Source organism: Nicotiana tabacum, chromosome 17, assembly GCF_000715075.1.
Source record: "Nicotiana tabacum cultivar K326 chromosome 17, ASM71507v2, whole genome shotgun sequence".
NCBI lineage: Eukaryota > Viridiplantae > Streptophyta > Magnoliopsida > Solanales > Solanaceae > Nicotiana > Nicotiana tabacum.
In genome coordinates this window covers 140,402,041-140,425,674 of record NC_134096.1, presented here as the reverse complement: position 1 = coordinate 140,425,674, position 23,634 = coordinate 140,402,041, and the positions used below count along the sequence as shown (strand labels likewise).

Here is a 23,634-nt window from a genome sequence, read left to right as displayed (position 1 = left end):
AGAAGAATCTATGACTCAACCAACAATATAGTGCAAAGATATCACAAGTTATGCCTCTTTCGATTACAAGAACAAATAAATATAGATGCAACAATTAAATCTTCCAAAAATGATTCAAATACATAAAAATAGAGTTATAATCCACAAACAATCAACAATACACCAAATCCATCAAAACCCAAAAGGATCTACTCCATAGACATGGAGAAGTTCTTCACAAATGAAACTAAAATATAAGAAAACATAAATTCAATTCAAACCCGAATCTTGAGTGAGGAAGGAATGATGAAATCCTTGTGTTTGTGTTCTTCCAACTCATCCTTAGCCTCTTTAGGTCAAAAATCTGTCAAAAAGTCCTGAAAATGGTATTTTCCCGTGTATTTAAGTCATCCCCCAATAAACCCCGGACGAAAATACTCTTTTTAGCGGAAATGAGACGATACTCTAATATTTTTGCACTACCGCGCCGCATGTCGCGCCTCATTATGCGACGCGCTTGTGATAATTTCCAGAACACTTCGCAAAATGGATTCTGGGCACAATTTGCACTGCCGTACCGCCCCATGCGGCGCGGCAGTGAAGTTTTCGTAGAGTAATTAGTTTTTTTCCAGTTTTTTGACATTCGGACTTGATACTCGACCCCCGAACGCGATCCCGGTTTAATCCCTTGGGTTTCTACTCATATTTCAAAGCTCCAAATAGCTCAAATTTGCTCTGTAAACCACATAATTAGTGCAAAACACTACTAATTAAAGCTCAACATAAGTAAAGTGCAGTGAATTAGAGTGCAATAAGTGACTAAAATACGGGATTATAGCCAACCATCAACACCCCACACTTAAACCATTGTTCGTTCTCGAGCAATCAAACTACACTTCTTATAAACACGACCTTTTTAAGCAACTCTCCTAACTCAGCACACCAAGAAATATAGAATAGATTAAGCACTAACATCCTCGCCTCAAGATTTGACTCAAAAGCACCACACATTTTTCACAACCCGCTCACTTACTCTAACACAGAGGTCAACGACATTACCTTTCCTTTGTGAATTAAGTGCCCTCACACAACAATAGAGAGTAGTTACACACACAATAAAATTTAAGAACACATAGGAACTCAAGATAGAAAGAATTAACTCACTCTCAGAAATGAAATTCATGCACCACAAAGAATGTACCATAAGCTTGCCCGCAGTGTACTACTCTACTAATTGAGCTTATTCAGTCAAGGATCAAGTAGGACTTTATTTGGTTGTAATGTAGGCTGCAGGACGGGTAGGATACATTTGGATATATTGAGTACACCTCTCTAAGCACTTTAATATATACAATTAGCCGTTTAAAATCCCACACTTTTGTCAAACCATAACTCCACTATTACATCAATATATGTTAAATCCCCACTTCTTTAAGCATACATACATCAAAGGTTACCACTATCAATGAATATTTGCACAACAATGCAACTATATTTTTTTTTTCAATTCACGTGGCTCTTTTTTTTTTTTAAATAGTGCACATTTCTCCTTATTTCATTAGTTCCACTCAAAAGCCAACGACCACCCCACACATTAACTTTTACAAAGTTCATAACAATTTCAAGTGCCCGCGAGAGGTAAAATGGGCAAGGCTTGTAATGTGGTTGCCAAAGAAATAGGATTACAAGCTCAAAGGGGTTAACTAAGATACATAACAATTAGGTGGGTACAACATATAACTAGCTCAACAAAGAAATGCTTATTTCACTTTCAGGACTGAATAAAACTACTATTTCGCTTTGCAAACACGCGGGACAAGTTCTAGACATGAAATACATTGTTCTAGAAATCCATGGGCATTCTCGGTAGTTGTGCCACCAAAAGTAGGTGGACTATACTCCTTTAATCTCTCAAGTCTCTTTTGTTCTTCTTCTGACGTCTCTGGCCTGACCTCAGGCTAAACCGGAATAACAGGTTGTACCGGTACTATACCCGAAACCTGACCAATATGCATGTTGCTCTGGAGTCTGAGCTCCTCCCCCAATCTGTGAAATATTTGGTGCAATGGAGATTAATCCTGCCTGAGTAAATATACCAAACATGTTCATGAACTGTGCTAATGTCTCCTAAAGTCCGGGGGTAACAGCAGGCGCCTCCGGTACCTGTCCCCCAACCGGGGCTATTACTGGCTCCTCAAATATTTCTCTAGTACGTGACCTAGCTGCGGCACGAGTTCCCCTTCGGCCTCTGCCTCTGGAGTTACCTGCTCCGGGAGCAACATCATCGGTAACTGCAGCTCGTGTCCTCACCATCTGTGAGAGAATAGAATGGTAAAACTCAAACTCCGAGATCAATACACTCGCACGATAGGAATGAAGGAAGTGAAACTGTCCTAATAGTTATGTAGCCTCTCGAAGATAAGTACAGACGTCTCTGTACCGATCCGCAAGACTCTACTAAACTCGCTTATGACCCGTAGCACCTATGAACCTAGTGCTTTGATACCAACTTGTCACGACCCAAATCTCCGTCCATAGGATGTCGTGATGGCAACTAGTCTTAGGGACTAGGTAAGCCTAACATTTACTGAAATAATAACAATATTAAATAACAACTAACAATTTCAAGATATGAATCTCTATACAATACTTACAATCCCAAAATCGGTAGTTCAAGTCATAAACTCTACTAAGTTACTAGAAAGCCTATAAATATAATTGTTTTGAAATAGAGATAAAACAGTGCAAGTACAATATGAGAAGGTGACTCCGAAGCCTGCGAACGTAGCAACAGGTTTACCTTGAGTCTCCACGGCAAGATCCGTACTGAGAGCGATTAGTCAACTGACTCCACATTACCTGGCTATGTACAAAAATATGCAGAAGTGTAGTATGAGTACACCACAGTCGGTACCGAGTAACTATCAAGACTAACCTCAGTGGAGTAGTGACGAGGTACAGTCAAGACACTCACTAGTCAATTAACCTGTACCATACTAAAATAATCGAAAAACAAATAGCAGTGATAGCAACAATAATCCACTAGTGCTATAAACAGTAAGGCAACAAGAACGCCATAATCATTACTCAGACGAATAAGAAACACAAGAACAACCAATTAAACAAGTCTTTCACAAATAATCTCTTCAAATAAATACCCTCCAAATATATTTCTTCCAATAAGTATCTTTCGAATATAAAACTCTTCCAAATAAATATCTCATATCATAATCATAAAATACGGTTCTCGACCCCCTTTCATATTCTCACGGCAACTCGTGCCCATATCTCTAATCACAACCGCACGAACAACTCTCGTGCCAAATATTTCAATACATAAGATATGTACGATTAATTTATTTTCAATAAAGTAAGGTTATAATTTTTTAAACTAAGTAAGAATTCAACAAAGAAATGAGTTTATTTTAGAAATAGTTTGAGTAAAGAAAAATGACATTTTAATTTAAATAAAACATCAGATAATCTATTGCTTCATGTGTAAATCTTATTAATTTAAAATATAATAGCAACTTCTTTTATTTAAAACAACTCAGTCATCAAAAATCGGTAAAAACCAGGAATATAAATCCTCAGAGTCTCGTACTAAAAAGGCCAAGCCAACACAATACAACAAGGAATACAAACACATAGTAAAATCAAATAATACATCACGACAAATCACAAGGATTGACCTAACACGGAAATACAAAATAACCAAAGACAAGTGCAACCATAGAGAGATGTCAACAAAGGGCACTCCCGAGATACCGTCTCGTAGTTCCAAAAGTAAATGCTCAACATGGGATCTCCCGAGGTACCGTCTCATAGTACCAAAATTAAATATGCAAGACAGGGGGATCTCCCAAGGTACCACCTCGTAGTTCCAAAGTAAATATACAAGACAGGGGGATCTCCCGAGATACCGTCTCGTAGTCCCAAAGTAAATATGCAACAAACAACAATGCCCCCAAGCTATCACAAATCGTCACAATTCAATTATCGACATAGCCCACCTTGTCTTGCCACGTGTGCAATAATAAAGTAAATGCCTGCCTTGTCTCGCCGCACGTGCATAATAATATTCTCACCTTGTCTCGCCACATGCGCAAACCCACACACATATATATACACATGCGCAAGCCCATATATATATATATATATATATAGCCCGCCTTGTCACGCCGCATGTGCATAAATCAATAGTAATAATAGCACGACAAAAACCTCGTGCAAACACCCGAACAAAACTTCCCAACAATATAACGTGCAAATATCACATCTCATAAATTGCACCTCAAGTGCTCAAATATTACAACATATCACAGATTTGCACATCAAGTGCTCAAATATTATAATTTATCACAGATTTCACATCAAGTACTCAAATATTACAATTTATCACAGATTGCACATCAAGTGCTCAAATATTACAACTCGCCATAACATTCAACAATACATTATTTTCTAGAATAAGGAGCCCATGTCTTGACCATAATGTGCACAAAATCTTAACAAATATATCCGGAAGTGAACAACTCAACAAAATAATATTTCACATAAAAATCAAGGTGACAATCACACTAAATCATCATATAAAAACAATTCCAACAAAACAAGGAATTAGGCAAGACAATTAAAGGATTTAATAAGTGCCAATAATTTTTAATTTAATACATAAGGGCGTCTAAGGATTTTAACCAATGTAATTTGCACATATAAACCAAGTACGTACTTGTCACCTCGCGTACATGGTTTTTAATTACATAAATTTCACATAAGACTCAATGCCTAAGGGGTAATTCTCCCACTCAAGGTTAGGCAAGATACTTACCTTTTTGAAGTTATGCCGATATTCCAATATCTCCTTCTTGCTTGAATTGACCTCCAGACCGCTCAAATCTAACCAAATTAATTAATTCATCGGAAACAATTGCGGATAATAATACGTCGACTTAAAAATTTATTCCAAAAAGTCAACAAAAGTCAACGCGGGGCTCGCCTCTCGGAACCCGACATAATTCTTTGCGAAATCCGAACACCCATTCCGATACGAGTTCAACCATACCAATTTTATCGAATTCCAATAACAAATCGTCCTCCAAATCTTAAATTTCCATTTTTGAAGAGTTTTTACGAAATTTCTCATTTCCTCCATTAAACTCGAATTAAACGATGAATATAACCATATATTCATGAAATATAATTACTTTAGGATATAGAACACTTACCCCAACCAAGTTTGTGAAGAATCCCTCCAAAATCACCCAAATCCGAGCTCCAAAAATGCAAAATCGAAAATGACGAAATGACCATTTTTTGTCCTTATGATTCTATCCGGAACCGCTTCTGCGGACACAATTTGCGCTTCTTTGAAGCCGCTTTTGCGAGGCCCTTCTCGCTTCTGCGACAGACCACTGCCAACAACCCCATCGCACCTGCGGACTCCTCTCCGCTTTTGCGCTTCGGCAGGTGCGGGAATTTCTTCGCACCTGCGGCCACTGCCATGCCCTTCCATATTCGCTTCTGCGGTGAATGCCTCGCTTCTGCGGGGTCTCTTCTGCGGCCCTGGCATCGCAGAAGCGATTCCACCAGCTGCTGCCAATTTCCAGCAGTTTGCTTCAAGTCCTCATTGCTCCGTTAACCTTCCGAAATCCACCCGAGCCCCCCGAGATGTTAACCAAATATACCAACATATACCAAAATACAATACGAACTTAGTCGAGGCTTCAAACCGCGTCAAACAATGCCGAAATTATGAATCGCGCATCGAATCAAATTATAAGTTATCAAATCTTCCAACTTCTATATTTTGCGCCAAAACGTATCAAATCAATCCGGAATGACTTCAAATTTTGCACACGAGTCATAAATGAAGTAATGGAGCTATTCCCATTTCTAGAATCGAAATCCGACCTCGTTATCAAAATTTCAACCTTCGGTCGGTCTTTCCAAAAATCTTCTATTTTCCAATTTTCGCCAAAATGCGTCGAATTGTCCTACGTACTTCCAAATCCAAATCCAAACATACGCCTAAGTCTGAAATCATCATACGAAGTTATTATCATCATCGAAATTTCATTCCGGGGTCGTTTTCTCAAAAGTCAACTCTCCGGTCAACTCTTTCTATTTAAACTTCTAAATAAGAATTGTTCTTTTAATTTAATTTCAAATCTTCCGAAAATCAAACTCGACCACATTCGCGGGTCATAATACATATTACAAAGCTGCTCGAGACCTTAAGTCACTGAACGGGGCATTAATTCTTAAAACGACAAGTCAGGTCGTTACATTCTCCACCTCTTAAACATATGTTCATCCTCGAACGTGCCAAGAACCTTTCTGATGACATTAAGTTACTGAGTGCATTATTTTACACATACTCACGGGTGATTCTATGTCACCGTAAATTTAACAGGGGTCCGACAATATCATCTCTGTGGATATTATTTCTTTTATTCACACTTATAATCCTTTAAGCCAATTCCTTAACACTCCAAATAAATTTTGAATTTTTAACATCAACACCCGGTACTAGTCTTAACCGGCTGTAGCAATTCGTGTCTATGCACACATCATACGTATGTCCATAACCACATCTCTGGTCGTAATAGTTGTTTATAATTAATTTCCAACATCTTTAATTATTCTTATATTCACCAAAGTCTCATTTCAACTTTTCATAACACTGACAGCAATACGCAAGGCATGAATATCTCATAATTATTTACCCGAATTAATGAGTCACACTCAACGCCACCTGGGCACCCACCTTATAGGCTAAATATGCACAGAAAAATATACAAGAATTATCAAATAAGCCTAACATGTATGACTCCTTATTTATACTATAGTACAAATTTAATTTAACAAAGGGAGAATTTAAACTCATAAAAAATTTCACCACAAGGACCTAGTCCTCATATAACTTCCACCACTTCTTGTAGCTCAGTTTAAATATTTCACATCATATATAAAAACAAATGCGAGGATCTCGTCCTCAATTCCGAATCACAAGTATTTTGCACATTATGCCAACTGAAATTTTTAATTTCCTTTCTTTCTTCTTTTCAATATATTTCGTAAACAGTTTTCACAATACATAATGAACCCTCATCCCGGTAGGGCATATAATTCATAAAATTGAATTCAATTGTCCCGAAATCACATCAAAATCCAATGTAAGGAGTAATAAAAGTCACTTTTGGATTTATAGCCCACAATAATGTGCAAAACAAAAATGATACATGCGGGCTAACACCATAAAATATCCCAACAGGGATAAACACATAAATGGTTCACAAAATTACGACACTCACCCATAAGTGGAGCATAATAGGAGGACTCGCCTCGATATCCAGAAACGTATCGAACTAAGGAGAATTATCCTTTTATAACAAATCGGGATCGTACATGTAACGACACCATTTGGTGTAGCGGCCCCAACCAATTCGTAGCAATTATATCAACGGGTCGGGCCTCCACCTCTTAGGCGCCCTCTACCCACTTGTCCTCCACCCCTAACTGGCTATGCACGTGGAGTATTAACTAGAATAAAGCTTGCAGCCTGAGTGTTCTGATGAAATCCACCCCTCCCAAGTCTGGGAAAATTTCTCTTGATGTGTCGAGTATCACCACTTTAATAACAACCCCTCTGCGGGAACGACTGCTCATACTGAGTCTCTGCCGGATAAAAGGAATAACCATTGTAAGAACTCAGTACCGGTGGTAATCTAAAAGTATTAACTGAAGCACTAAGAGTATTCTGAATTGCGGATTGGGATGACCGACTGTCCGAGCCTCCGCTATGATGAGTCATAGTTGCAGAGTAGAATCCACTGAATTCTCCAAAATTTCGAGATCTCTTCGCCTCTTTAGATTCATTTTCTTCATTTCAAACACATTCTAACATCCTGGCAATCTCTACTACTTATTGAAATGGAATGTCAGTCTGCAACTCTCGAGCCATACATATTTTCAAAAATCATAATCGAGCCCTTCAATAAATCTGCGGACTCGCTCTCTAACTGTAGGAACCAAGATAGCAGCATGACTGGCTAACTCACTGAACCTGATGGAATATTCTGACACCGTCATGGTGCCCTGATACAACCATTCAAATTCAGTGCGCCACACATCCCGGAGAGTTTGGGAAACAAACTTTTTCAAAACATCTCCGAAAAATACAGTCCAAGTTGGTGGTGTTGCATAGACTGGTCTATCCTCTTCATAAACTTGCCACCATTGATACGCTACTCCTGAAAGCTGAAATGTAGTAAAGGAAATTTCGCTCACTTCTACAATACTTATGGTATGGAGAATACGGTGACATTGTTCTAGAAATCCATGGGCATTCTCGGTAGCTGTGCCACCAAAAGTAGGTGGACTATACTCCTTTAATCTCTCAAGTCTCTTTTGATCTTCTTCTGACGTCTCTGGCCTGACCTCAGGCTAAATCGGAATAACAGGTTGTACCGGTACTATACCCGGAACCTGACCAATATGCATGCTGCTCTGGAGTACAGGTGGTAGGAGTCTGAGCTCCTCCCCCAATCTGTGAAGTATTTGGTGCAATGGAGATCAATCCTGCCTGAGTAAATATACCAAACATGTTCATGAACTGTGCTAATGTCTCCTAAAGTCCGGGGGTAACAGCAGGCGCCTCTGGTACCTGTCCCCCAACCGGGGCTATTAGTGGCTCCTTAAATATTTCTCTAGTAGGTGACCTAGCTGCAGCACGAGTTCCCATTCGGCCTCTGCCTCTGGCATTACCTGCTCCGGGAGCAACGTCATCTTTAACTGCAGCTCGTGTCCTCATCATCTGTGAGAGAATAGAATGGTAAAACTCAAACTCCGAGATCAATACACTCGCACGATAGGAATGAAGGAAGTGAAACTGTCCTAATAGTTATGTAGCCTCTCGAAGATAAGTACAGACGTCTCTGTACCGATCCGCAAGACTCTACTAAACTCGCTTATGACTCGTAGCACCTATGAACTTAGTGCTTTAATACCAACTTGTCACGACCCAAATCTCTGTCCATAGGATGTCGTGATGGCACCTAGTCTTAGGGACTAGGTAAGCCTAACATTTACTGAAATAATAACAATATTAAATAACAACTGACAATTTCAAAATATGAATCTCTATACAATACTTACAATCCCAAAACCGGTAGTACAAGTCATAAACTCTACTGAGTTACTAGAAAGCCTATAAATATAATTGTTTTGAAATAGAGATAAAACAGTGCAAGTACAATATGAGAAGGTGACTCTGATGCCTGCGAACGCAGCAACAGGTTTACCTTGAGTCTCCACAGCAAGATCTGTACTGCTAGCGATTAGTCAACTGACTCCACATTACCTGGCTATGTACAAAAATATGCAGAAGTGTAGTATGAGTACACCACAGTCGGTACCCAATAACTATCAAGACTAACCTCAGTGGAGTAGTGACGAGGTACAGTCAAGACACTCACTAGTCAATTAACCTGTGACATACTAAAATAATCGAAAAACAAATAGCAGTGATAGCAACAATAATCCACTAGTGCTATAAACAGTAAGGCGGCAAGAACACCATAATCATTACTTAGACGAATAAGAAACACAAGAACAACCAATTAAACAAGTCTTTCACAAATAATCTCTTCAAATAAATACCCTCCAAATATATTTCTTCCAATAAGTATCCTTCGAATATAAAATTCTTCCAAATAAATATCTCATATCATAATCATAAAATACGGTTCTCGACCCCCTTTCATATTCTCACGGCAACTCGTGCCCATATCTCTAATCACAACCGCACGAACAACTCTCGTGCCAAAATATTTCAATACATAAGATCTGCATGATTAATTTATTTTCAATAAAGTAAGGTTATAATTTTTTAAACTAAGTAAGAATTCAACAAAGAAATGAATTTATTTTATAAATAGTTTGAGTAAAGAAAAATGACATTTTAATTTAAATAAAACATCAGATAATCTATTGCTTCATATGTAAAACTTTTTAATTTAAAATATAATAGCAACTTCTTTTATTTAAAACAACTCAGTCATCAAAAATCGGTAAAAATCAGGAATATAAATCTTCAGCGTCTCGCACTAAAAAGGCCAAGCCAACACAATACAACAAGGAATACAAACACATAGTAAAATCAAATAATGCGTCACGACAGATCACAAGGATTGACATAACACGGAAATACAAAATAACCAAAGACAAGTGCAACCATAGAGAGATGTCAACAAAGGACACTCCTGAGATACCGTCTCGTAGTCCCAAAAGTAAATGCTCAATAGGGGATCTCCCTAGGTAGCGCCTCGTAGTCCCAAAGTAAATATGCAACAAACAACAATGCCCCCAGGCTATCACAAATCATCACAATTCAATTCCCGACATAGCCCACCTTGTCTCGCCACGTGCTCAATAATAATATAAATGCCCGCCTTGTCTCGCCGCACGCGCATAATAATATTCCCACCTTGTCTCGCCACATGCGCAAACCCACACTCTCTCTCTCACACACACACACACACACACACACACACACACACACACACACACACACACACATATATATATATATATATATATATATATATATATATATATATATGTCATGCCGCATGTGCATAAATCAATAGTAATAATAGCACGACAGAAACCTCGTGCAAACACCCGAACAAAACTTTCCAACAATATAACGTGCCAATATCACACGACCCGATCCAGAGTGTCGTGTACACTGCTGAGGGACGTGCAGCATGATCCATAGATGCATTTATCCTGCCAAGGCGTTCGGCCCGCTCCACAAGAAAGGAGGACATTTTCTTATGTACCTCCGGAATGAGAGTATATTTATTATAAGATAAGTTCTGGAGAATGAACCATTTCTTTTAACAATAATTAATTTAAACAGAAAATTAAGCATATGAGATTTTCATCTTTTAATATCTTCCCTAACAATTCACAATATATATATACAATTAAGTAAATAATACAATTTATACAAATATATATATCAAATAATTTAATTAAGTAAAGAATATAATTTACACAAGCAATTCATGCTTTTGAGTCCTAAACTATCCGGACTTTAGCATTAATAGTAGCTACGCACGGATTCTCGTCACCTCGTGCGTACGTAGCCCCCACAATTAACAACAATTATTAATTTAATCACCTATGAGGTAATTTCTCCCTCACAAGATTAGACAAGAGACTTACCTCAATTTGCTCTAATTTAATCCACTAAAAGGCCTTTTCCACGATTATCCAACTTTTCTGGCTCGAATCTAACCAAAATAATTCGATACAATCACTAAAAATTATAGAAATCAATTCTATAAGAAAATACTATATTTTTCAATAAAAGTCCAAAATTAATTTAAAAATCGTCCGGGGGCCCACGTCTCGGAATCCGGCAAAAGTTATGAAATATGAACGCCCACTCAACCACGAGTCTACTCATACCAAAATTACTAAATTCCGATAACCATTCGGCCCTCAAATCCTCAAATCTATCCAAGAGGATTTTCAAACTTTTTCCAACTCAATTCACCAATTAAATGATAAAAACACTAATGGATTCGGGTAATATAACCAATATTGAGTTAAGAACACTTACCCCGTTGTTTTCTCTGAAAATCTCCCAAATATCGTCCAAATCCGAGCTCAAAAACGTTAAAAGTGGAAAATGGGACTCCCATTTTCAGAACTTAAACTCTCTGCCCAGTGATTTCTTCTACGCGATCGCGAACTTCCTCACGCGATCGTTTAGCACAAATTTTACTGCCCAGAAAATAACCCTACGTGATCGCATAAAGTCCCATGCGATCGCGAAGCACTGGCTCTGCAAACTTACGAGATCGCGAAACATTAAGCGCGTGGCTCAGCTTCTACCCAGTTTCCCCTACCCAATCGCAAACAACGACACGCGATCGCGATGCACAGGCTGGCCTAACCTACACGATCGCGGACGTGCCCACACAATCGCATAGAACGAATTTTCAGCTTCCCAAATTAAGCGTACGCGATCGCAACACCATTCACGCGATCGCGTAGAACAAATCCGCCTCTGTCCAAATTACTCTACGCGATCGCAGACCAACTTACGTGATCGCATATAAGGAAGTCATAAGAAAAATACGAGCAGCTATCAGCAGTCTCCCAAAGGCCAAAAGTGATCTGTTAGTCGTCCGAAACTCACCCGAGCCACTCGGGACCTCAACCAAATATATCAACAAGTCCCAATACATCATACGAACTTAGTCGAACCTTCAAATCATAGCAAACAACGCTAAAACTACGAATGATCCTCCAATTCAAGCTTAATGAAACTTAAAATTTCCAACTTCTACATTCAATGTCGAAACCTATCAAATCAAGTCCGATTGACGTCAAATTTTGCACACAAGTCATAAATGATATAACGGAGCTATAAAAATTTTCAGAATTGGATTCCAACCCCGATATCAAAAAGTCAACTCCCCGGTCAAACTTCCAAACTTAAGTTCTTCTTTTAGCCATTTCAAGCCTAATTTAACTACTAACTTCCAAGTAAAAATTTCGAACACGCTCCTAAGTCCAAAATCACCATACGGAGCTATTGGAACCGTCAAATCCTGATTCCATGGTCATTTTCTCAAAATGTTAACCAAAGTCAAACTTGGCCTTTTAAGGCTAACTTAAGGAACCAAGTGTTCCGATTTCAACCCAAACACTTCCAAATCCCGAACCAACCATCCCCGCAAGTCAGAAATCATTAAAAGTACATAGGGGAAGTTTTATTTTAGGGAACGAGATTCTAAAAGTTAAAATGACCGGTTGGGTCATTACACAGGGGGCCTCGTGGGTTAACCGGACGAGGATCAGATCAATTTTGGAAGTTGGAGCAGCAGCTGAAGCTCCCAGTTTCTGCTGCAACCGCACCTGCGCTTGGGCAGCCGCATGTGCGAGCTCGCAGAAGCGAGCCCCAAGACGCAGATGCGAGAAAAGGGGAGGCTGGCATGAGCCGCAGAAGCGATATTTGAGGCGCACCTGCGAGCGCGCATGTGTGATGCATGAGGGCGCAGAAGCGGCAAAGGCCGCAGGTACAGAGGAATGGGCACAAAAGCGGACGCGTAGGAGCGGTCCTTGTGTCGCAGATGCGGAGCTTGGCCTGGTGAGGAAACTCGCACCTGCTAGGCATTTTCCGCAAGTGCGAAGCCGCAGGTGCAGCTACCCCTTCCGCAGGTGCGAAAATGTTGTTGGTCAGAATGTTAAAAAGGGCGAGGTTCAGTCATTTTAGCCCGTAATTCCTCTATTTTTGGGCGATTTTCGAGCTTTTTGAGAGGGGGTTTCAACTAGCAATTTGAAGGTAAGTTAATTCTACATACTTTGAGTTAAATACATTGATTATGGGTAGATTATAAGCGATAAATCTTGGAAATCAAGGATTTAGGTGAAAAACCTAGATTTGTATAGAAATGAGATTTTAACCACGAAAATGGTTATGGAATTGGATGAAAATTGTATATTTGAGTTCTTGAGATTATGGGCAACGATTTTCTCCAAAAATTTCTGGAATCCGGGCACGTGGGCCCGGAGTGAATTTTAAAAATATTACCATTTGGGGTTGGGTAATTAATTTAGTAGCCTAATTTCGAATTATTGAGCATGTATTAATTATTTTTCATAACATTTGGATAGTTTTGGAATTTTTGACATTGAATTGAGACTTTAACGCAACATTGTGATCGGGAAGTGGGCTTTGAGATAAGGTAAGTCTCTTGTCTAACCTTGTAAAAGGAAATTTACCCCATAGGTGATTTAAATTAATAATTTTTGTTAATTGTGGGGCTACGTACGCATGAGGTGACGAGAGTCCGTGCGTAGCTACTAATATTGCTAAAATACGGGTAGTTTAGGACTGAAATCATGAATTACTTGTGATAATTATATCATTATTTAATTAAAGCAATATAATTATGTTGTAAATTATTAGAGGAAATGGTAAAAGATTGAAATCTCACATACTTGAAATTTTGTTCAGAATATTTAACTGTTGTAGAAATTTGTACATCCTCCTGCGTTAATCTAATATATATATATATATATATATATATATATATATATATATATATATATATATATATATATATTCTCATTCCGGAGGTTCATAAGAAAATGTCCTCCTTTCTTGTGGAGCGGACTGAACGCCTCGGCAGTATAGATGCATCTATGAATCGTGCCGCACGTCCCTCGGCAGTGTACACGACACTCTGGATCGGGCCGAACGCCCTCGGCAGAAATCATGCTTAATAATAATAATTACACGATAACTTGATATTTTATTGCAGCTTGTGAAGTTAATTGATAAATTAAAAATTATTGGAATTGAATGAGTTAATTATTTCTGCTGGTTAAAGAAAAATTGTTATTATTCCTATAAATCATGTTGATTTAAATATTTCTATTTTTTTTAATATTATTGACCCTTGGTGAGTGTTAAAGTCGATCTCTCGTCACTACTTCTTCGAGATTAGGCTTGATACTTACTGGGTACACATTGTTTACGTACTCATGCTACACTTGCTGCACATTTTGTGCAGGTACATATATGTCTAGCGGCCTTGCGGGCGCAGAGGTGTGGTTAAAATGCGGGGACTTATGTGAGCTGCATTCTATATTACGATCCGCAGCCAACAGAGTCTCCTTCAAAGTTATTTATATTTTCCTGTCTAATTTGTATTCCGAACAGATACTGTATTTTATTTTACTCTCTAGTTAATGCTCATGCACTTGTGACACTGGGTTTTGGGAGTGCTTATGGGTTGTTTAATATTTTAGTTGCTAAAATATTTATCACTTACTCTATGAGTTCTATCTTTACTATTTAATTGAAGAAATTTTGATTTCAAAAAATACTAAAATGAGTAATTAAATTAATTAGTCAAGGTTTGCTTGCCTGGCAATGGTGTTAAGCGCCATCACGACCTTTAATGGATTTTGGGTCGTGACATATATGCTGCAGAGTTTGTATCTTTCACTTATGTAATCATAAAAGTTTAGCATTTTATTCAAGACATTAGTCGAACCTTAAAAAATTTACATGTGCAATCACATATACTTCCAGTATAATCTGCTAGAAATTTCTGAGTTTTACATATTAAATTAAGAAAAGTGCAGCATTTTATACTGTTGGTGTGTTCTATACCATTTTATGCACAATTTTTTGTAGTAGTTTGAATCAAAGATACCTCCAATACTATATGCTGGAGACCGTGTAGTTTTGATATATCTAACAACAAAATTCCATCTTTTTATTCAGAATAGTAGGTGAATCTTAAACATTTAGATATATTATTGGTGTTTGAATCATACATACTCTCCGTATAATATTGTGAAACTTTATAAATTTAATATATCTATTCAGAAAGGTCCAGTATATTATACTGGATATTTTGTTCTGTAATTAATTCATCTGCCATCACTTTTACTGTGTATTTTTTTAAAGAACTAGACATTTTCGGTGTTTAGTGACAGCATAAATTACATTTATATATTATATAATTTAGCACAGAATAAACGTTTTTCATATAAAATTTATAATAATATCAGAACAATGCAGATATTATTAGTTACGATATGAATTACAAACGAGAAGATATATTATACAATTAAGCACAGATTAACACATTGAGAAGAATAAGAAGATCAAACCAGAAAATTCGAAGAATCAGAAGAATAATTGTGAGAGCTTACTTTAATTTGTAGATTATGCCGTAAGATTCTGGTGAAACAGAGTGTGAGGTCGTGTCGCGTAAATTTATAAATAGAGTAGGGGTATTTTAGTCAATAACTTGTTCCCATGCTAATTTAGTGGCTAAATAAGGTTGATTTTTGATTATGTGGCTAAATTTGATTGATCCGGCGAAAAAATGGCTATTTATAAATTTTGTCCTTACCTAAATCCACCAATAACTACCAAACAATTGTCTACCCAGCCCAAGCCCATCTTGTATCAAATCGAAGATACCCACTTTCCCTTGGCGGGTAAGGCATCGTCCGTCAACAAGCCTTTTCCCGATTCCTCCCTTCCTCACTGTCAATGAACTTTCCTTTCCTTCTACATTCTTCCACACCCAAATCCTTCATCCCAACTCAATAATTACAATAATTAACATCTTATTTCTTAAATACATATATTATTCTCAAAACCAATCAATCACCGTTCAAATCCTTATCTTCTCCGATCAGTCATTAAAATTCTCCGATATGCAACACGGCGACGTTAGCTCTCCCTATTACCAATATTACCAGCCTCACTTTCAGAACCCTAACCCTAACCCTAGCTCTACTCCCGCCGATCCTCCCTATACCCCGCCCACTGTCCCCGCCCAATTCGCCTCAGCTCCGCCGGTTGCTTCTGGCGATTACTCCAACTACGCCTCCTCCTACCCGCCGTATCCTCAGCCTTCTGCCGATCATGCCCCAAATCCGCCTGCTCCGTACCCTTCAAACCCCAGCTCTCAATCCTCCTACGGTTTCCCTCACCTCGACGCTCCACAGCCGAACTATTACCCTTACGATCAAAATCAAACGCCTGTGAGTTATGATTTTTCTGCCCCAGGGGCTAATTATCAGACACCAAATCCTCCTAATTACAATTCATTGAATTCGTCAGCTCCTTATTCATCGACCTCATTTGGTGCCTCCACAGGGACTAATTATGGCAATTCGTTTGAGAATAATGCTAATTATGGTACTTCGTTTGAGAATAAAGCCAATTATGGTTCGTATGGAGACCAGGGATTGTATGATGGTGGTGTTTACAAGTATAATGGGAAGAAAGAGGAGTCGTATAGTGGAAATCGATCACAATCAAGTGCTGCAGGGGTGATGTTTGATGATTACGGAAGACCTATCGATGTTTCAAGTGGGAGGGAGCAACGGGAACCTGCGAGTACACCGAAAATTGTGAAAGCAACACCTAAGATTGAGGACCAACATGATGTATCAGGTGGTGTTTTGAAGTTTCGTGTGAAGCTTTTGTCCGAAGGCTTTGGTCAGTCCGACATGGATGTGCTCTGTCAGGTTCGAATACTGTAGCATTTTCGATATTTGTGAATCTTTGGATCAGAAAGGGGCCTAACTTTGGGTATTGTAGTTAGTTATCACTTTGCCTGCTTGTTTATGTTAATTTATTTATGTTCCTTTTGGCAATTAGTACTTGTTTAGTTGTCATCTTAGAATTTTGATTGAGAAAGAATTTTGTTTCAGATTGGTCTAGATGGGATTCGCATACTTGATCCTGCGACTAGCCGAACTCTGAGGATATATTCACTTGAGAACGTGACAAGAATGGAGGTAAATTTGTTGTATTGAGCTTATTGATTCTGTTAAACATCTATCTTCTGAATTAAGTTTTAAAAAAAAGGCAGCCCGGTGTAGTAAGCTTCCGCTATGCGCGGGGTGCCGGGAAGGGTCGGACCACAAGAGTCTATTTTATGCGGCCGCATTTCTGCAAGAGGTTGTTTCCATGGCTCGAACCCGTGACCTCCTGGTCACATGACAACAACTTTACCACTTACGCCAAGGCTCCCCTTCTTCTGAACTAAGCTAATCTCTTATTTTTTTAATGTCAGGTGTTGGATTCATATATATTTGCATTTTGGGCCAAAACTTCTGTTGACGTTGAACCTAAACGTATCAGGGTGAAATCAAATAGTTATACCACGAACAATATCCTGGATGCAGTGACAGCAGCAAGTATTCAGGTTAAGAAATCTATTCAGTATTAAAATGTTTGTTAGCATCCTTGTGTATGCTTTCTTTTTAAGTCATATTTCTCAAGAGATGATTACACCCTTTTACTTTTCTTTTTCTGACTTGGTATCATATTAGATTCAAAGTTAATTTGGGATATTTTTATTTGACATTGTCTCTCGGTAACAGACTTTCTGCATTGCTGCTCCATCTTGATACATGTAGTCCACTTTACATGGCCAAAATAGGATTCTCATGCTCTGGTAATTATAAGAATGACTGAAAAAGAAGTGTCTAAGCATATACCTGAAGCGATTGACGGTCGTCTGAAACTTAGTTCTTCTTGATTTTTTCAATAGAAGCTTCTGTTTTTGCTGTTATCTACCAGTTGAGCAGGACTTCTGACATATCAGGGATGACATAGTCTAGTAAGCCACTTGGGGAAACAGTTTTGAGGGTGAGAGACAGTAAGGCTCTAATTTTAATGGGCTTCGGGAACCGATGCGGAATGTTGTGAGCTATTTTAGGTAAGTGAGGGAGGGTGCAGGAGAGTATTAGAATGGTTGGCATTCGAGAGGCTTGTATGGAGTTAAATTGGGAGAAATCAATGGATTTGTTGGTTAAGTTTCTGGCATTCAGAGGCTGAAACATTGAAAATATTGTACAGGGTCACGGACATATGTGCACAAATTCCAAGAGTACTCAAACTGGGGAAGTGGCTATTCCAATATGAAGTTGTAGAAGTAGGTTGATTTGTTCGATTCCGTATCTGGTATCAATTTTAGACTTGCCAAGTGATGGTTGGTGTGTGGTTCATGAGTAGGAGGAAGCAACAAAATAACATGTGCAGCTTCATATATAATGCTCGAATACATTTAGCAAAGAAAGCAGAATGGAGCAGCAAAAATCAAACAAGGTTCATGGGCTTGCAGAATAAAGCGTGTGAGCATACAAGTTAGGGAAAATTAAATAATCTTCAGCATCCTCTTGATGCATTATCAGTGAAACTTCATTTACTTGATCAAACAAAAATGTATGGAAAACTAAAAGCTACCAAAAACATATGAAATATAATACTCTAATAATCAAATTGCAATGAAAATATCTAATTTCAACTTCTGGGACATAATAATGCTGGTATTGGCTTTTTTACTTTGTAGATGTACAGAAATCTATTGAAGAATCAAGACTGCAAGTTGCACCTCTTGGTGCTTCAAAACTTTTCATCCATGACAAAGAACAACTAGGGTTTGAATTAGAAGAATTCAGTTATTATTAAGTATATATGACTGGTAGCCACTTGCCCTTCTTACTGATATTTTATAAGATTTATAATTGATTCATAATCTTCTAGTCGAGCAACTACTATAGACAACATTAAGTTTAAGGTTCAATAATTTTTCTGTTATAGTTTTAGCTGGTGTTCTAATCTTGTTGGCTTAGGATTTAGATATAATCATCATGATTGTGAGCTCCTGAAATTGGTTTTCTATGATGGATCTCCTTGCTGTCAACCGTATTTGGTACATTTGTTCGTTCTTTCAAAATTTCTTCTAAACTAGTCATAGGCATGTACTCAGGCTGGTATTATGGTGTTTAGGTCAAGGAAATGGGCGAGAGTAGTAGGCCTTCAGACTCAATCAAGGGATCTGAGTCAGCTGCTGAGAAGAAGAAAGGTTTTGATTGGATGAAGTTGATGAGGCCCCTCAATGAAGAGAAAGATCACTGGGTTAGATATAATTTAACGGCTATTTATTTTTTTACTCTTTAGTTGCAGAATTTCCTTCTATTTCTGCTGAATGAAACTTGTGCAAGGATGTAAAATTGGCAACTTGTCTATTTTCTCTTTAGCCTCATTTTTTCTCATGCAGGTTCCTGACGAAGCAGTTCGAAAGTGTACTGCTTGTGGGACCGACTTTGGTGCTTTTGTACGAAGGGTGAGCAAATATTATAACAGTTTTAGTCTATGTTGCGTGGACTCTCCAAAATGATGTCGCACCCGTGTCAGATCCTCCAAAAATGCACTACTTTTGGAGGATCTGATCAAAAACTTTTGGAGGATCCGATACGCACCTGGAGACGTTCTTGGAGAGTCCGGGCAACATAAGTTTTAGTTGTGTAAATTCCACATTTGCACCTTGTATTTGCATGTTCTATTTTTTTCACTCATACTCCTATAATTTGTGACTGTGACAGCACCACTGCAGAAATTGTGGGGATATTTTCTGTGACAAATGCACTCAAGGTAGAATTGCTTTGACTACAGATGAAGATGCACAACCAGTTCGAGTTTGTGACCGATGCATGGTATGCCTGCATGAAATTAATATTATGTTTTTCTCACCTATGATTTTCTCTAAGTGGCATTCTTATTTGTCTTAACTCTCTTTTCCAGCTCATAGGATCGGATCTTGCTTTTTCCCAATTGTTTTCTGCATTGACTATTCCTTACTTCCTTATAATTTTGGTGGAATGAGCTCTTAGTTGACGACAGTGTGAAACTCTCTCGGTTATGTTAGCGCTAAGCCGGAATGGAGCTTTAACAGTATTTTCCATTGCCATTGAAGAAATTGCTTCTTTTGCAGAAACAACTCGCCTCCTACTGATAAAGTTTTGCTGCAGGACTTCCCCTTATTCTTTCCCAAATTAATTGTGTTTGTTCATGCTCATTCTTTATACCTCAGCCTTAACACATTTTGTGGGTGAGTCGTTAAGGTCTTTCGCTCTGGACTGAATGGACCAGATCTGAAGCAACACAAGTATGAAGTATAGTGTCAGGTTTACACGTGCTATGCCTGTAACAATCGTGGTCCTCTGTAAACAGATGCTCATAGAAACGAACTATCGCCTTCTACCTCCTCCTCCCTCATGAACTACTCTATTTACCTCCATTAGTGTCACCTCCATTTGCACAATTGCACATACAACACTAACATATGTAATCTTCCTCTTTCTCAGATTCTCAGCTGTCAAGATAGATCTATTGCTGCAACCCTTGCTCATTGAAGATACTAGCATCTAGTGAAATTTTGTCTAAATATGGTCACATGTTATTTGTAGGGAAAATTTACGATAACCATTTTATTATTCTACTTCCATCAGCCGGCTTAAAACTAAGCAAATGTTAAAAAAATGAGGCGTTAAACCTTTCATTTTTATGAATTTTGCCATCTTAATGTCTGGTTTTTATTGTATGTATTATCTGAAGCTTTGCCACGCTTTGTTGACAATGCTTTTCTATGTTTACATTTGTTTATAGTTATTATCAGTGTTCAAAATGTTGAGCCTCTGTATGTTTGCATTTATTTGTTTTTGTTGGCCATAAGAGCCTTTAAGTGGTATTCTCAAAAGATTTATTGAGCTCAATAATGTTTCCAGTATTCTTAATGTTACTTCTCATTTTGCAGGCTGAGGTAACTCAGAGGCTCAGCAATGCTAAAGCAGCGGTTAGAGTGGCTGCATTGCCAAGTCATGTAGACCTTGCGAAAAAACTCCAGGTAAATATGTACTTCAAGGTTCCAGCATTATTTGTTTTTGCTGAGAAATATGTGTTTTTGAGATAGATTATCGAAAGCGTAGTTTGACAATTCATAGTACATCAGCAGTTTCTGTTATAGAAGGATAACCATTTTGGGACTACTTAATTAGAAAAATAGGATATACGATATAAGCATTAAGCAAGCAGAAAATCACTAGTTTGTGTGTTTTACCAAGCATCTGGTTGCAGTTGCATCTTTGGCTGGCGGTTTACTTTTTTAATGTAATCTTTTGTGGTTGCATCTTAAGAATTTAGTGCTAATATCTCTGATTGACTTTTATGACAGGAGGAGATGGACAAAAAGCGGAAGACATCAACAGGTATTAGCCACTGCCAAATCAATTTCTTGTTCAATTCAAATAACATAGTTGCACGACCAATGCTATCTGGAATTGACTTGCAAAGTTTCTACGTCGGCTCTATTGGTGATTTTTCTTTCCGTGAACCAAACATATCTTTTATTTTCAGGTCATACATCACAGGGATCCAGAAGGATGAGAGAGGTTGCATGTCCGACTTGCACTGTCCATTTGCAGGTTTAACATTATATGCGAGAACTCTTTTCCGATTTGTATTATAGTTGAACCTAAAGGATTGATTTTCACCCTACATAATTTGATAGCTCCATTCTATTAAGATGAAATTCCCAATGTTCCCATCTCAATCATTCTTTGTATTTCTAAAAACTTCACAAGGTGGTTTCATGTTGTTCTTCGTGGCTATGCCCCTAAGAAATTTAAGAATCTTTTCAAACATATAAAATTTATTAGTTTGAACAATTGGCCAAATGGAGGGGAGAAAGGAACAAAGAAAGGAGTACTGCTGAGATTTGTACAATTGTAGATTTTATAATCTTATAAAAAAAGAGATTTGTTGATTTTATAACTTTGAATTGATGGAATGTGTCTTCGGACCTAACACAGGATAAACGTGCGGCCAAACCCTTTAGAACTTCTAAAAGTTGTTGAAGGAGTGAAATTTGCACTTCCATATTTTATTAAGTGTGGTAAAACATGAAATGTAAATACTGTTTTACCTTTGTTCCTATTGCCAAAACTTTTTTATAATATTATCCGCAACCTCTGCTAGGAGAGTATTTAATGCCAGTTAAATTGCAGGTTGAAGTCCCTGCTTCTGGATCAGAAACGATAGAGTGCAGTGTCTGCCAGCATCCGTTTCTTGTTAGTGCTCATTGAGATGCAGGCTCTTCATGTTTTGCTTTGTGATATTCGTATAAGCTGGGATTGGTTAGAAGCCACCACAATGGTCCTTCCAACTTTGTATGATTGTTTTTTGAGGGTATCACGATCTGTATTTATTGGTCTAGTAATCTCTTTCAATAATGTAGATTTATGCACAACATGCAGGTCCTTTTTATGATCTTTTCCTCTCCTGTGTGCATGTATATAACGTGCTTCATCATGGGAAGTACTTGCAGAAGTGATTAAACTAACTTGTTCAGTCCATTGTGCAAAATTAATGAGTTTTCTGCTTTTTGAATCCTTGTTCTTCATTTGCGCCTTATCATGTTGAACATATTCTTGTCTTTGCAAAACCATAAAAGAATTCATCTATCGAGTAGCAGTCAGGGATTACATAATTGAAGGGGAGAAAAAGAAAAAAAAAAAGGTAGGAAATTGATTAAGATTCAGTATTAAAGCGTGAAACCTATCCTGTCAAATATTCACATTGGTGATAAATTACGGCCTAATGTTGATCAAGATAGCCTACCGTCGTGTGTCTGTTGATGGTCCAATCAAAGACTAAGTTTATGTGATATATCCTTGACAAGAAAACTACGTTTATTTTCACTACTATTCTTTGTGATTTTGGAACGAAGCCTCCCTAAATCTCCTCTCTTTCCAGCCTTTTTTCTTTTTTCTCGTAATTATTGCTTCCTATTGTGCCTCTTAAAAAAACTCTTTTATGATTTTATAAAGAAATGAATAAATTATGGAGCAACAGATAAGGTAAAAGTCGAAAGATGTGTAGGATATGCTCACGAATGGAGCTCAAATAAATTTGTTCTCCCTCTTGTCAAAGCTCCCGAATTGAGCAAGTTGGCTTTGGTTATAGGGAATTAGAAAAGTAAATACAATATATAATAAGTGCACGCTATTTAGGGAATTCTATCAGTTTACACATTATGCATGTCAACGCTTCTTGTTGTAGATTTAAATTTGCGTTACAAGTATTTGTAGAGCAAATGTGAAAGGGCGAATACATTGCTGTCTGGAGATTCTGATTTCATTTTGTAAATTTACCAGGTTTAGTACGTTAAGTAATGCGTGAACGTGTCATCAAATATCAGAAGGTACCGAATTAAGATTTTCTACTAATCGAGGGATCAATAGTTTACT

General features: G+C 37.9%; 1 protein-coding gene across 1 annotated transcript; it reads left to right on the top strand.

Moving 5' to 3' along the window:
- The first annotated feature begins 15,955 nt into the window (after positions 1-15,955).
- Positions 15,956-22,774, top strand: LOC107819153 (protein FREE1). The gene is made up of 10 exons (XM_016645241.2): positions 15,956-17,064; positions 17,251-17,337; positions 17,616-17,747; positions 19,337-19,465; positions 19,608-19,673; positions 19,933-20,043; positions 21,144-21,233; positions 21,561-21,594; positions 21,743-21,810; positions 22,393-22,774. Exons 1-10 carry the CDS (start codon positions 16,246-16,248, stop codon positions 22,468-22,470), a joined length of 1,614 nt encoding a protein of 537 aa, XP_016500727.2. The 5' UTR covers positions 15,956-16,245; the 3' UTR covers positions 22,471-22,774.
- Positions 22,775-23,634: the final 860 nt, after the last annotated feature.